The sequence below is a fragment of the Sinocyclocheilus rhinocerous genome, unplaced genomic scaffold (genome assembly GCF_001515625.1).
Source record: "Sinocyclocheilus rhinocerous isolate Xijiao unplaced genomic scaffold, SAMN03320098_v1.1 scaffold790, whole genome shotgun sequence".
NCBI lineage: Eukaryota > Metazoa > Chordata > Actinopteri > Cypriniformes > Cyprinidae > Sinocyclocheilus > Sinocyclocheilus rhinocerous.
In genome coordinates, this window is record NW_015666971.1 from 953,922 (window position 1) to 967,524 (window position 13,603).

Below are 13,603 nucleotides of genomic sequence, written 5' to 3' on the forward strand. Positions count from 1 at the left end.
TTTAAAAATAGAAATACACATCTAAATTAAATGACTGAACAAAAATGAATAAAAGTAATGTAAGAAATTTTTATTATTATTATGTAAAGTATAATATTATACGTATAAATATAATATAATATAATAATAGTTATTATATCCGAGTTGTCTGGAAAGTAGATTAGGTTAACATTTCAACAAACGCGCGTGCACTACAATTACTAGCCATTCTATAAGGTGACATTTCAGCACTTGACAAACGGATAGCGACTCCTAAGTAGCACTTAAAGCACGTCTACGTGCGATTGCGTTAAGTGCATTTTTGGGAAATGCACGTGTAACAATAACGAACGATCGTAAAATGACTCGAGCAGTTGTTAACAGTTAATTAATATTTTTTGAAAACTTTAAACTCTTTTTAGGTTGTCCGATAAAAAATTTATATATATATATATATATATACACATACATACACACACACACAATAAAAAAAACAAATATACCATTAAATTTTTCAATTGTAGAAAGTGAAGCCTAATTTTAAATATTTTAATGAAATATAAGAATACTTTTTCAAATTGTAATTATTTTCATGACAATTAAGCACATTTCCCCCTAAATTCTTAATATCTATAATGCAGTATTGAAAACAAAAAGTGTCCAGGCAAGATTATTAATTAAAATTAATTTTAAATATATATTAAATAATTATTATATTCTATATTAAATAAATATATATTAAGTCATATTAAATATTATCTGCATATATGATACACTATCATGATGTATGCAAAAAAATTATATATAATTTCGTACCAATTACTCATTCTGTACCAATTTTATTTGGAAGACAGTTATGATAATTAGCCAAAAACAAGGTCAGTTATCAACTAAATTTTATTTTATTTTAAAATATGTAGATCATATTTTACACCTAAAATAAAATAAAAAATTAAATACAGAAAAAATATTTAAAAGTAGTACCTAGATGTTTTTGCATTATAAACTTTAGGAAATAATAAACTTTAGGAAATCTTAATTTATTTTTAATTATTGAAGTGAGACATTTACAAGCAAAGTGATTTTAATTATTTGAACTTAAAGGTATTCTATAAATGCAGTAATATTTTTGGTCATATATATATTTTTTTTTTAGCATAAATTAATGTAAGTACAGCAAATAATATGATGTACATTTCCAAATGTACTTTAAAGAGTCATTTTGTACTCATTGTACTTAGAAATGTAATTTTTTTCCTAACATTAATGTAAATTTGGGGAGAAAACAAGCTTAATTGTTGTAAAAAAAAAAAAAAAAAAAATCTCTTAATGGTCCTAAAAATAGGCAAAATAATTTTTGTTTTAGTCGTAAATGCAAAGGAAAATCATAGTAACATTTGGAGGGAATGACTGACCTATCATGTCTAATAAACTCTACGTCGTGCCCTTGATGACACTTCTTGATGCAGTTCACACAGATGGCGTTGCGGTCTGTGGTGTTACAGGTGTGACACCTGCACAGAGAAACAGAGCTGTGAGAAAGCAGCCGCTGATGTTACACTGAGATGTCAGAAGGAGGAGCGTTACCTGTAAAAATCGTGCATTGGATAGCTGGTGTAACTGGAAATCTTGTACAGGCACTGACCTCTGCTCACCGCTTTCTCTATGGCATCCTGATTGTTCATGATTTTGTTGTCTGTGAAGAAGATTAAATGAGAATAATGTTCATTTATAGTCCACTGGATCATGAAGCGAGTAAACTGAAGATGTTTCCAGTTTACCTTTCATCGTGACGTTGACGCCAGACGCAAGAAACAATCCACCGAAGCGGTTGTTGAAAATCTGATTGCCTTCTAATGTGGCCGTCGCATGATTCGTGATCTCAATACCTGCAACAGATGGAGCTTAACAATTATTTGTCTACAATGAATATTCGATATGCATCTCATATCTGTGATTCTATAAAAAAAAAAAAGTAGCATTTTCAGAAATGAGTTTCATAAATTTGTATAGTTTAGTACATTTCTAGAGGAAATAAATAAATATATATATATATATATCCTCTAGAAATGTACTATATATCCTCTAGAAATGTACTAAACTATACAAATATAACATTATTATACTATTTAATTATTTTTGTTTAAAGTTATTAAATTAAATTTAAAAAAGTACTTGTTTTAATTCTGCTTTGTTCCCAAAACATTTTTCTTTTACTTTTAAAGATGTACTAAAATTACTCAAATTGAACAAAAAAAAAAAAATTATATATATAAATAAAACATAACATATATATGCATAAAAAATTACTTATTTTAATTCTGCTTTGTTCCTAAAACATTTTTCTTTTACTTCAAAGATTTTACTAAAAATGATTTTACTAATTTTACCAAAATTACTAAAACTGAAGTTTTTTTTTAAAAGCATGTATTTAAGTGTTAAACTGCATAGTGTCATGCTAAATCAATAAATATGAATATATTCCTACACAAATCTGCAGATTTACTATACAAAACCATAATGAAAGGGTTGACAATCCTAAGAAAACACGCAGCATTTGTTTCTGCATGTGCTCTAGAAATGTACTAAACTATACAAATATAACATTATTATACTATTTAATTATTTTTGTTTAAAGTTATTAAATTAAATTTAAAAAAGTACTTGTTTTAATTCTGCTTTGTTCCCAAAACATTTTTCTTTTACTTTTAAAGATGTACTAAAATTACTCAAATTGAACAAAAAAAAAAAAATTATATATATAAATAAAACATAACATATATATGCATAAAAAATTACTTATTTTAATTCTGCTTTGTTCCTAAAACATTTTTCTTTTACTTCAAAGATTTTACTAAAAATGATTTTACTAATTTTACCAAAATTACTAAAACTGAAGTTTTTTTTAAAAGCATGTATTTAAGTGTTAAACTGCATAGTGTCATGCTAAATCAATAAATATGAATATATTCCTACACAAATCTGCAGATTTACTATACAAAACCATAATGAAAGGGTTGACAATCCTAAGAAAACACGCAGCATTTGTTTCTGCATGTGCTTCCTGTTCACTCCTGAAAGGATGATGTCAGTATGATGTACAGAATATAAAAGCGTTTTAAGGGGTGTTTATTATGGTAACAGCACGGACACATAATCTGAGGACAAAGCGTCAAGAAGTGAAATATACAAATTTAAAATACGTCAATTTTTTCTCAAAACAATTGTGCAAGACGCCTGTAATATCTAATCAAAGTTGATGTAGTAGCTGTTGCATTACTGTACCGGCAGCAAAACCGTCGAATATCCTGTTCTTGCGCAGCACAGGATGACTGTTAGTACTGATGAGGACTCCGGCCTGAGCATTCCTGAAGATATCATTCTCCTCCAACAACCCTGCAACATATGAAAGCATCATCATGAAGCTGACGCGCACACAGAACAGACTGCGATTATATCAGAGAGGAGCATCACCTCGTCCTCCGTTGAATATACAGATTCCTCCATCCCTCCCGTCGTGGATCTTGTTTCTGCGGAGCGTGGGGTTGCTGTCGGTCTTGATCCAAACCCCGGCCATAGCGTTGTCAAAGATCTCGTTGTCTTCAATAAAGCCTAAACCTGAGAAGAGATTCAGAGGATGATTGTCTGTCTGATCAAAATATAGAAACATGAGCCTTTCTATCAAGCAAGACATCAAAAGGTAATGACGGAAATATTACCTGAATTGTAAACAAGAATTCCTCCGTTTTGTCCACCCCAGATCTTATTCCGCCTAATTTTTGGATTGCTGCCAGTTCTACAAGAAGAAATCCAAAAAAGATCTATTTCATGTCACTTCTTTTTTTAAAAAGTCATGTTATAACCCAACAAGTCTGTGGCTGCTCGATAAAATAAATAAATCATATATTATGTAATAATAATAATACTATAAAAAATTATATTAATATAAAATAATTATAATTTAAAATAATAATGTACAAGTTAATTAAATAAATAATAATAATCATCTAAAAAAATAAATTAAATAAAATAGATAAAATTTATAAAGATAGACCATGTTGTATTAAACTTGTCTTTTTAACAGTGGATTTCCTTGAACTTTGAAAATAAATGTAAAAAATAAACAATACATGTAATAAATAATTTAAAATAAAATATAAAATAATATAAAAGAAATAATTCAATATAAAATAAATAATGTTGATATAAAATAATGAATAAAATAAAACAAAAATTATTATTATTATTATAAAAATAATCAATTCAATAAATAAATAAAACTAATAAATAAAATAAATTAGATCAAAATTAAAGACTACGTTGTAGTGCACTTCCACAACCACTGAATATTTATTCAACATACACAAAAAATAAGTAAATAAATAAAATTTGGACTGAAAAAAAAGGGAGTTGAAAGTGAGAGCATCATTGTGAAATAGAATGTGGCACAATATTTTTATCTTGATTATCTTGTTTCATTATCATTGAAATTGAAAATAAAATTCAAATATCACCAGGGCTACATGATAATGCTTGTTAAGTCTAATAAACCTGAAAATCACACACCTTGGCAATGGAATCTCCATTGGCTAGTAAATGTTTTAGTTTACGCGCCAAACTGATATATATAAAGCTTATGTTTGTATGGCACAGCTTTTTAAATATCTGAAAGTACACTCTTAAGCTTTATAATATGATATTATGACAATCAAGCATTAATGATAGAACTTTAGTAGTTAGAATGAAGACTTGGTAACCATGTATGAATGCATATTTGTCATTTTAACTGAACTTAGGACTGGTGGTGGTGCTTAAGATATTGTTGGTCATTCAGTGTTTCTGTGTTGTCAGAGTTCGCTCGAACTGATTTGCTGAAATCAAAACAGGGATGATCATAGGTGAGTACCAGCCAATGAGATTGCAGTTTGCTCAATAGCTCCGCCCACTACCGGAGAAACCGGCAGTATCTTATGGTTCTTAAAAGCTGAAGAATTCCTAATGAACTCCGCTATTTTGACATAATATATTAAAATATATCTATGCTAAACTTGTAATTAGCCTCTAACACACACACTGGCGGGTAAAATCTATGAATTTATTAGCCAATGGCTACCGATAGACGTCATTTAGTCGCTCAGATTGAAGATTTAGTCGCATTGTAGAGGGTTGATACAACAATGCCACTGACCTGATCTGAACTCCAGAGTACATGTGGTTATAGATGTCATTGTCTTCTAGCACACCGTGACCGTTGTCATAAAAATAAACGCCCACCTGTGGACAAAAACACATTCAATGCATCACTGCAGGAGGATCCAGCGACTGGCTTCAGACTTAGATTTTATCTCAAGAACCACTCTGTCCCGAATGCAATCATGGTCATTTGTGTCATAAAATGCCTCTGCATGAGACCATAAGTCCATATCAAGCGTGCATGTGGAATCCGGTCACACAGAGCGAGGGAAGTGAAGCGTGCGCACCTGTTTTCCGCTGTGTATCCGGTTTCTGCGGAGTACAGGTGTGCTGCCCGTGGTCACCCACACACCGGCCAACGTGTTACTGTACACCTCGTTCTCCTCGATCACTCCCTGACCCTTCTCATGCTGAAACAGACCACAGAGAGACGGGACAATCAGTCTGTACCCATGCTTTAGTGAACTACCTAACTGACTGCAACAGGGTTGGATATTAACGGGGCCTTGGGGCAAAAATGCCACCGAAATGAACAAAAATGACCCCCCAATTCAAGTTACTGGGGCAAAACATGCCCCCGCACTATTAAACTACTATCAATTACGACTGTCACGGTTAAAATCATCATAAATGACAAATTGCACAGAAAAAGCACAGAAGACAATATAATAATACAAAAATGATAAACTAAATTAATAGAAAAATAAATAATAAAGATAATATAAACATAAATAAATAGAAAAATTACTAATAATAAATGCATAAATAAAATTGATATAAACTAATAAAAATAAAAAATGTACATTATTTTATTGTATTAAAAATATAATTAAAAAAAAATATGAAAAAAAAATATCATCTATGTTGTAGTGCACAACCAACTGAAAAACTGCACACAGAAGTTGGTGAGTGCTTCAGTAATGGGGAAGGTTCTTAGCTTGCTTTCAGTACATTATTTATTCCCAGTTTGAAAAATACATTTTGTTTTTCATCCTACTAAGATGAGCAATGTGAAGTCTTGCTTTCTAATGCATAAAAAAGTGCATGGTTCTAATTAATTCAATAAGCATGACATAAGACAAAACAGATACATTTAATAAGGTAATTATAAAAATTGCTTATAAAAAAGGTAGAAATATACAATATTACATTCCCTTAATGGAAAAATTAAAGGGATAGTTCAGTCAAAAATAAAACTTCTGTCATCATTTACTCACCATCAAGTTGTTCCAAACCTGTATGAGTTTCTTTCTTCTGCTGAACACAAAAGAAGATATTTTGAAAAATGTTGGTGACCAAACAGTTGATGGTACACTTGGACTTCCATACTATGAAAAAAAAATACTATGGAAGTCAATGGTTACTGGCAACTGTTTGGTCACCGACATTCTTCAAAATATCTTCCTTCATGCTCAACAGATGAAAGAACACCATACAGGTTTGGAACAACTTCAAAGTTAAGTACATGATGACAATTTTCATTTTTGGATGAACTATCGCTTTAATTTCTGACCCTGTGCTGTTCGCTCACCACATAAATGCCTCCATGCTGTCCGTCGTGGATCTTGTTGTGCCGGACGATCGGGCAGCTGTTGGTCCGAATCTGGATTCCAGCTAAGGCGTTGCCGTAGATGTCGTTCCCTTCAATGAGACCTCGGCCGTCGCCGAATATGTAAACACCACCCTGGTTGCCATTGAATATGGCGTTACCCCTGCCATTGATCAGAAGAGGGGATATCTTTGAGCATAAACAGTGTAACTGTACAGATATCACAGTATGATATGATTCGATCATAGTCTCTCACCTGATCGTGGGGTCGCTGTTTGAGGTAATCCACACACCCGCAAAGTTGTTTGCATAGATCTTGTTCTCGATGAACTGGCCTCGGCCCTTCTCGTGCACGTAGATGCCACCCGTCTGTCCGTGATGGATCTCGCAGCGCACCACCGTAGGGTTAGCATACGCCTTCACCTCGAAACCTGCTATCCGGTTCCTGTGGATGCTGCAGCTTTCAAAGTAGCCCTGCAGAGGGAGCCAGAGAGTCACCAAAAACACACTTCGACTGTGTTTTTGTCAAAGTTCAGAATATAGTTCACTAAAACCAAAAAAAAATTATAAACTTTAACTGAAATAAAATATTTTGTAAAAATTCAAACTTATTTTATTTCAGCTAGCTGCCAAGTCAACATTTCTCATTTTTATTATAACCTGATGTACAAAAATAACTAAAGCTAAAACTGAAATGACAATTAATAAAAACTATATGGACATTAAAAAATAAATAATAAATAAATAAAAATGACACACAACAAAATTACTAAAACTAACTAAAATCAAAATCTAAAAATAAAAACTAATTCAAAATATTCATCAAAACGCCTTTTATTAATATTATTTTATAAAAGCAAAATGAAAACGGCAAATATAAAAATAAAAACTAATTCAAAATCTTAATAAAAAAATGACTATTTCAGCTAGCTGCCAAGGCAACATTTCTCATTTTCAATTTTTTCAATTTTATTTCAATTCAGTTTCATTTAGTTAATTTAGTTGTACAAATATAACTAAAACTGTTTTTAAAACAGTATAATTAAAACATAAAATACTACCGTATTGTCCCGAATGTAAGACGATGTTTTTTTCTTGGAAATACATCTGAAAAAACGCGGTCGTCTTATATTCAGGATCTAAGACTTTGACATGTCAATAATACACCCACAACAATAGGTGGCGCCAAAACCGCATAAAACGAGTGTGCCATGAAATACGTAATGTAATGCGTGTTGTAAAGATCGTGAGTCACAACAATAGATGGCGCCAAATACGCATAAAACAAGTGTGCCATTAAATACGTAATGTAATGCGTGTTGTAAAGATCGCGAGTAAAAACAAAAGAAAAAGAAACCCTTACAGCTGCATGAGTCGTGACTGTCACGTTAGCCTGATGGGACCAACTCTACTTCTACTGTTAATAAGATTTTGGTAGGCTGGTATTAGATGGATAGCCTAAATGTCCTAATTCAGATGGGAATTTTTTTTTTTAAATGGTATATCAAAAAGTGTTTATTTTTTAAATGTGATTGTTGGTACATTTTACCAGTTTTTACCATAATTTCAAAACAAAAATTAAAATAGGAAAAATATGCAATATGAAAATAATTGAAGACAAAATGTGTTTTACTGAGAAAAAACAAGATTTGGTTTTTAAAAAGCCTTTGTCCAAAAGGTACATCTGGAAAAAGGGGGGGTCGTCTTATAATCAGGGTCGTCTTATATTCCGGCCAATACGGTATATAACTAATAAAATGGTAAAAGCACACAACAAAGTAAACACACAAACAAGTAAAGCTTAAAAATAGTTTTTGTTAATTGAACAAAGGTGAAAAAAGAAAATATAAATATTAGATGGAAAACTTAATAAACGTTATTTCAGCTTTATTTTCAACCAAAACATTTTTTACAGTTTTTTTTAGTTATTTTAGTATTATTTACATACTATTATACTATTTATTAATATTTTCAATTGTCATTTATATTTTCATTTTAGTTGAACTTTTAGTAATTTATGTTATGTGCTTTTGTCATTTCTATTAGTTTTTTATATTTCTATTTAGCTTGCATTTATTTTTAAAGTCATTTTAGTACTTCAACTTCGACTTATTTTATTTCAGTTAGTTGCCAAGGCAACACTTCTGTTTTTTTTAGTTTAAGTACTAAAATGACTAAAACTAAAATAGAAATAAAAATCAAGCTAAACAGAAAAAGAAAAAAATGAATAAAAACGACAAAAGCACAACATAAATTAAGTTAAACTCAAATTAAAATGCAAACTTAATATTTAATAATATTTATATTTTATTTGATTTGAGCTTTATATTAAATTCTGAATATCCTCCATGTCTCAATGTTTAAAGTCAGTCCCTGGACGATTAAAGAGAAAAAACACAACCGCTAACATTTTAGTGTGACACATATCTGACGGTGTCATTGAGGTGTATAGAGACAGAGAGGGTTGTTACCATGCCGTGGTCAAACGTGAACACCCCCACGTCTCTGCCGTGATGGATGTGGTTCCGTCTGATGATGGGGTTGCCGTGGTTTTTCACCCAGATCCCTGCTAGTGCATTATTGGAGATCTCGTTGTCTTCGTAAATGCCCTGCAGAGCAAGCGGAGAGAGCGACCGCTGAACACCGCGATTCATCTGCCACAGAAACCAATCTGATGGTATATTCCAGACAGAGCTTCACATTACCTGTGCATGGTCTGTGATATAGAGCCCCACGTTCTCACAGTCACTGATGTTACAGTGTTTGATGGTGGGTGACGCTCCCTGTCCGCTCACACACACTGCAGAGCCCACTGCAGGAAGACAACACACCACCGGCAGCATCAGACACCATTCAGCTCAACAGAAGGGCTTCAGACAATCAAATGCCATTCAAAATCTCAAAATATACATGATTTGCACATTGATGTGCACAATTAATAAGCAGGGCAGTGGAACGCAAAAGCATGCTCTATGTGAACCGGCTTAAAGAAGGGCCCTATGAAATCAGTTCTCAAATTCTGTTTTCATTTTAATTGTATGGATTCCATTTTAATGGATAAATTAAATTTTGGCAATCAAAAAGCATGTCTAATTAATTGAAATCATGAAACATACAATTTAACATCAATTTATTAAAAGTTTAACATTACATTTTTGGAGCCCTAAGAAATCTTTAAATTTTTTCCCAAATTCTGTGTTTTTTGTTGTTTTTCCTGGATTCTATTTTTTATTTATTTATTTTTTTAAATAATTTTATTTTTTCTGGTTTACATTTCAATAGTTACATTTAATTTTTGTAATCAAAAAGCATGTCTAAATCAATTGAAATCATGAAAATCATGAAACAATTTAATAACAATTTATTAAAAGCTTAACAAAAATAGCATTTTTAGGGCCCTATGAAATTGGTTTTATTTTATTATTTTTTTTCCAAATTCAGTTTTCTTGCATTTTTATTTTTCTGGATTCCATTTTTATTTTACCTGTATTCCGTTTTAATGGTTAAATTAAATTTTGGCAATGAAGAAGCATGTCTAATTAATTGAAATCATGAAGCTTATACAATTTAACAAATTTAAAAGTTAAACAAAAATGACATTTTTAGGGCCCTATGAAATACGTTATATTATTTTACGTTATTTTTCGCAACTTTTGTGTTTCCTGTTTTAATTAACTGATCTAATTAACTGAATTCATAAAACTTTAGTAATTGAATAATTACTTTTTTCAATAATAAGGCCCTAAGAAATTATTATTATTATTATTTTAGAATTTCTGTGTTCTGTGTTTTATTTTTTCTGGATTTATGATTTATAAAAACAATAACAATTTAATTAATCTTCTAAAATGTAATCAAATGAAAATTTAACTTTTTTTGTCAAACAAACAGCTGCACAAGAGGAAGAAAAATTGCGTTATAAGTTTTAATCATTTTATTACTTCGAGAAGTACATTCTACTGTACAGTAGCAATATATTTCACAGACACTAGTTCATAACACGATTTGATTTATTGTGCAGTGCTACTTTTGATTTATTCATCCAAAATTTGCAGAATTCCATGACAATTCAGCATTATACAGTAAATTCCATTTTTATGACTGGACTGGATTTTCTTCATCACAGAAATCACAGAGCCGTAGGGTTAAAGGTTGGTTTGAATCCCAAACCACAAGAATGATCAACAGTAACGGTGATGTTTGACTTCTGGACACTCACTACAACAAACGTGCACCATAAAAATGTCCCCCCGCCCAACACATTTGGGGGATAGTAAAGAAGACAGCTGTGGTCACCTGTGCAGGTACTGCGGATGATGCAGTGGTCAATGATGGGGCTGCAGTTGACGGTGATCTCCAGGCAGTGATGAGCGTTGTGATGTTGAGCTGATTTGTCATCAGGATTGAACTGTAACAGAGATCCATCATATACATTATATGCACATCTGCATAAAAACAAGACTGTGGCAATAACGCCTTTTTGTTTTCTTGTGCATGGAAGAATGTATACAAGACATGGGGAGTAAAATGATGACAGGATTTTAGGTGAGCTTTTCCTTGAACCTTCTTTTATTGAAGAGCGCATATGAAGAAACTCACCTTTATTGTCATATATCCTACATACGCGTCCTCTGACCCCTCCATGAACACAAACGTTGAATCTCTAGTGTTCTCGATGATGACTTTATCCGCTACTTTCCCCGGAGCTGCAAAAGCATATGTACAATTAATATTTAAGTTATTAAAAAAAAAAACTCTTGTGTTCTACACTAATATGCAACAGTTTCAGGTCTGTAAGATTTTTTTTACTTAATACTTGTATTCAGCATGGATGCATTAAATTAACTAAAAGTGAGAGTAAAGACATTTATAATATTACAAAAGATTTCTATTTCAAATAAATGCTGTTCGTTTGAACTTTCTATTCATCAAAGAATCCTGAAATAAAACGCATCACAGTTTCCACAACAATATGAAGCAGCACAACTGTTTTCAACATAAACGTTTCTTGAGCAGCAAATCAGCATATTAGAATGATTTCTGAAGGATCATGTGACACTGAAGACTGGAGTAATGGTGCTGAAATTCAGCTTTGATCACAGAAATAAATTACGTCTTAAAATATATTCAAAGAGTAAACAGTTATTTTAAATTGTAATAATATTTCACTATTTTTACTGTATTTTTGATAAAATAAATGCAGCCTGGGTGAGCATAAAGACTTTTTTCAAAAATATTAAAAAAATTATACCAACACCAAACCTTTGAATGGTACTGTACTTAAATATTGACATGGTTCAAGACTCATATGCGTACTCATACCAGCGCCTATCATTGTGATGGGCGACTCGATGTAGATCCATTCGTCTGTGTAGATCCCAGAATGGACAAATATCAAACCGTCAAAGTGGGCTTCCTGAACTCCTCCCAGAGCGTCTTCAATGGTGTCATAATACTGAGGAAAGAGTGAAAAGCAGGATTACAAAACAGATCATTCCGTCTCTAAATAAAGACTGAGCCACATTTGAAGCAGTTATTTGAACAGCAATACATATTAAACTCGTCCTGCAGAGTTTGTGCTACAGAAATGAATGGGAGGTGGGCTGTTACTTTAACAAAAGTGCATGATTTTTGACTGGCGGGTGATAAAAAGGACAAAAAAACTACAGACACTAACGGAGGGAATTCAACCATATCTAAACATTAAAACATCACAGAGAGTAGGAAAAGATTTTTATGGGCAACCAACCACTTATGTTTTAATCAGAAAATGCACAAATCTAGATGTGATTATTGTTATGCATATATGTAATAATTTATTAAATGTTGCCACCATTCTGCACAAGATATAAGCCACTTGAGGCTGTGCATGGCAATTTTACTACAGTTCAGAGGTGTTTGCAAGACATGACCACATAATGGTCATATAATCAAACCATATAATCCATCTATAGATTGCCTAGAACTTACCAACATGTTTTCTCGTCCCTTATATCTGGCCGGGTTGCTGTAGAAATGTTCAGCGAAGCCGGGCTTGACGTGAGCGCCTTTATACTGCAAACACAAAGGTCAGGGATCCGTCAGAAAGCTCGCTGATGATTACCGACACATCGAGAGCTCCCTAATTATCACATTACCACACCATCTGTCCGCTTTCGGATTCAGGGGGAAAAGACTAAATTACTCATTCTCAGATATGTATTGTTGTACTTGCTGTACTATTAAATTGACAATAGCATTTGTAGTCAAATGAGAATAACAGAAACAGTCCATTTAATTCTAAAAGAGAGGGTGGAAAATGGTCAGTAAATACTCAATTCTGACTGTTTTTAGCCCAAAACACATTCGAAATGAGCCACGGGAACAGTACCAGTTGCTGAAAGCTGTCCTTCCAGGGATTGGGCTGTTCATACTCTTCTGGGTTGATCTGGTAGAACTTCCCAGACTCGGGGTGCATCATGGGACGCGTGTACTCGAACACCTCCATGTACAGTCTCTTCCTGCAGACCGGATGAGAAGAATAAAGATCAGTGACCCTTACAAAAACACTACTGTAAAGATCAAGTGATGTCATCAGACTGTTTTACCCTGGTACTGAATGACTACCATATTCATGCACCATGGTAGATGATGTATTGAATAACAGTGCCAATGCAAAAATAAACAACTTTGTGGTTTTATTTGGCTATTTGACTACTTTTGCAATCCATCCTTTGTTAAAGGGGTCATATAATGCGATTTCAATTTTTCCTTTCTCTTTGGAGTGTTACAAGCTCTTGGTGCATAAAGAAGATCTGTAAAGTTGCAAAGACTAAAGTCTCAAATCCAAAGAAATATTCTTTATAAAAGTTAAGAGTCAGCCACGCCTATCTAAAACGGCTC

At 32.4% G+C, this 13,603-nt stretch overlaps 1 protein-coding gene across 2 annotated transcripts in view; it reads right to left on the reverse strand.

The window, feature by feature from the left end:
- The window catches only part of LOC107733352 (F-box only protein 11-like), a 35,038-nt gene that overhangs the window by 1,997 nt on the left and 19,438 nt on the right, over positions 1–13,603 (reverse strand). For both annotated transcript variants that reach the window (XM_016544946.1, XM_016544947.1), the window contains exons 5-21: positions 13,092–13,221; positions 12,692–12,775; positions 12,044–12,176; positions 11,321–11,427; positions 11,018–11,129; positions 9,427–9,533; positions 9,193–9,330; positions 6,978–7,195; positions 6,704–6,884; positions 5,460–5,582; positions 5,168–5,253; positions 3,699–3,775; positions 3,454–3,597; positions 3,265–3,375; positions 1,761–1,868; positions 1,567–1,675; positions 1,395–1,493 (exon numbers count right to left, since the gene is read on the reverse strand). In XM_016544946.1, the coding sequence (XP_016400432.1) occupies positions 1,395–1,493; positions 1,567–1,675; positions 1,761–1,868; positions 3,265–3,375; positions 3,454–3,597; positions 3,699–3,775; positions 5,168–5,253; positions 5,460–5,582; positions 6,704–6,884; positions 6,978–7,195; positions 9,193–9,330; positions 9,427–9,533; positions 11,018–11,129; positions 11,321–11,427; positions 12,044–12,176; positions 12,692–12,775; positions 13,092–13,221 (2,067 nt within the window). The remainder of the gene's footprint in view (positions 1–1,394; positions 1,494–1,566; positions 1,676–1,760; positions 1,869–3,264; positions 3,376–3,453; positions 3,598–3,698; positions 3,776–5,167; positions 5,254–5,459; positions 5,583–6,703; positions 6,885–6,977; positions 7,196–9,192; positions 9,331–9,426; positions 9,534–11,017; positions 11,130–11,320; positions 11,428–12,043; positions 12,177–12,691; positions 12,776–13,091; positions 13,222–13,603) is intronic.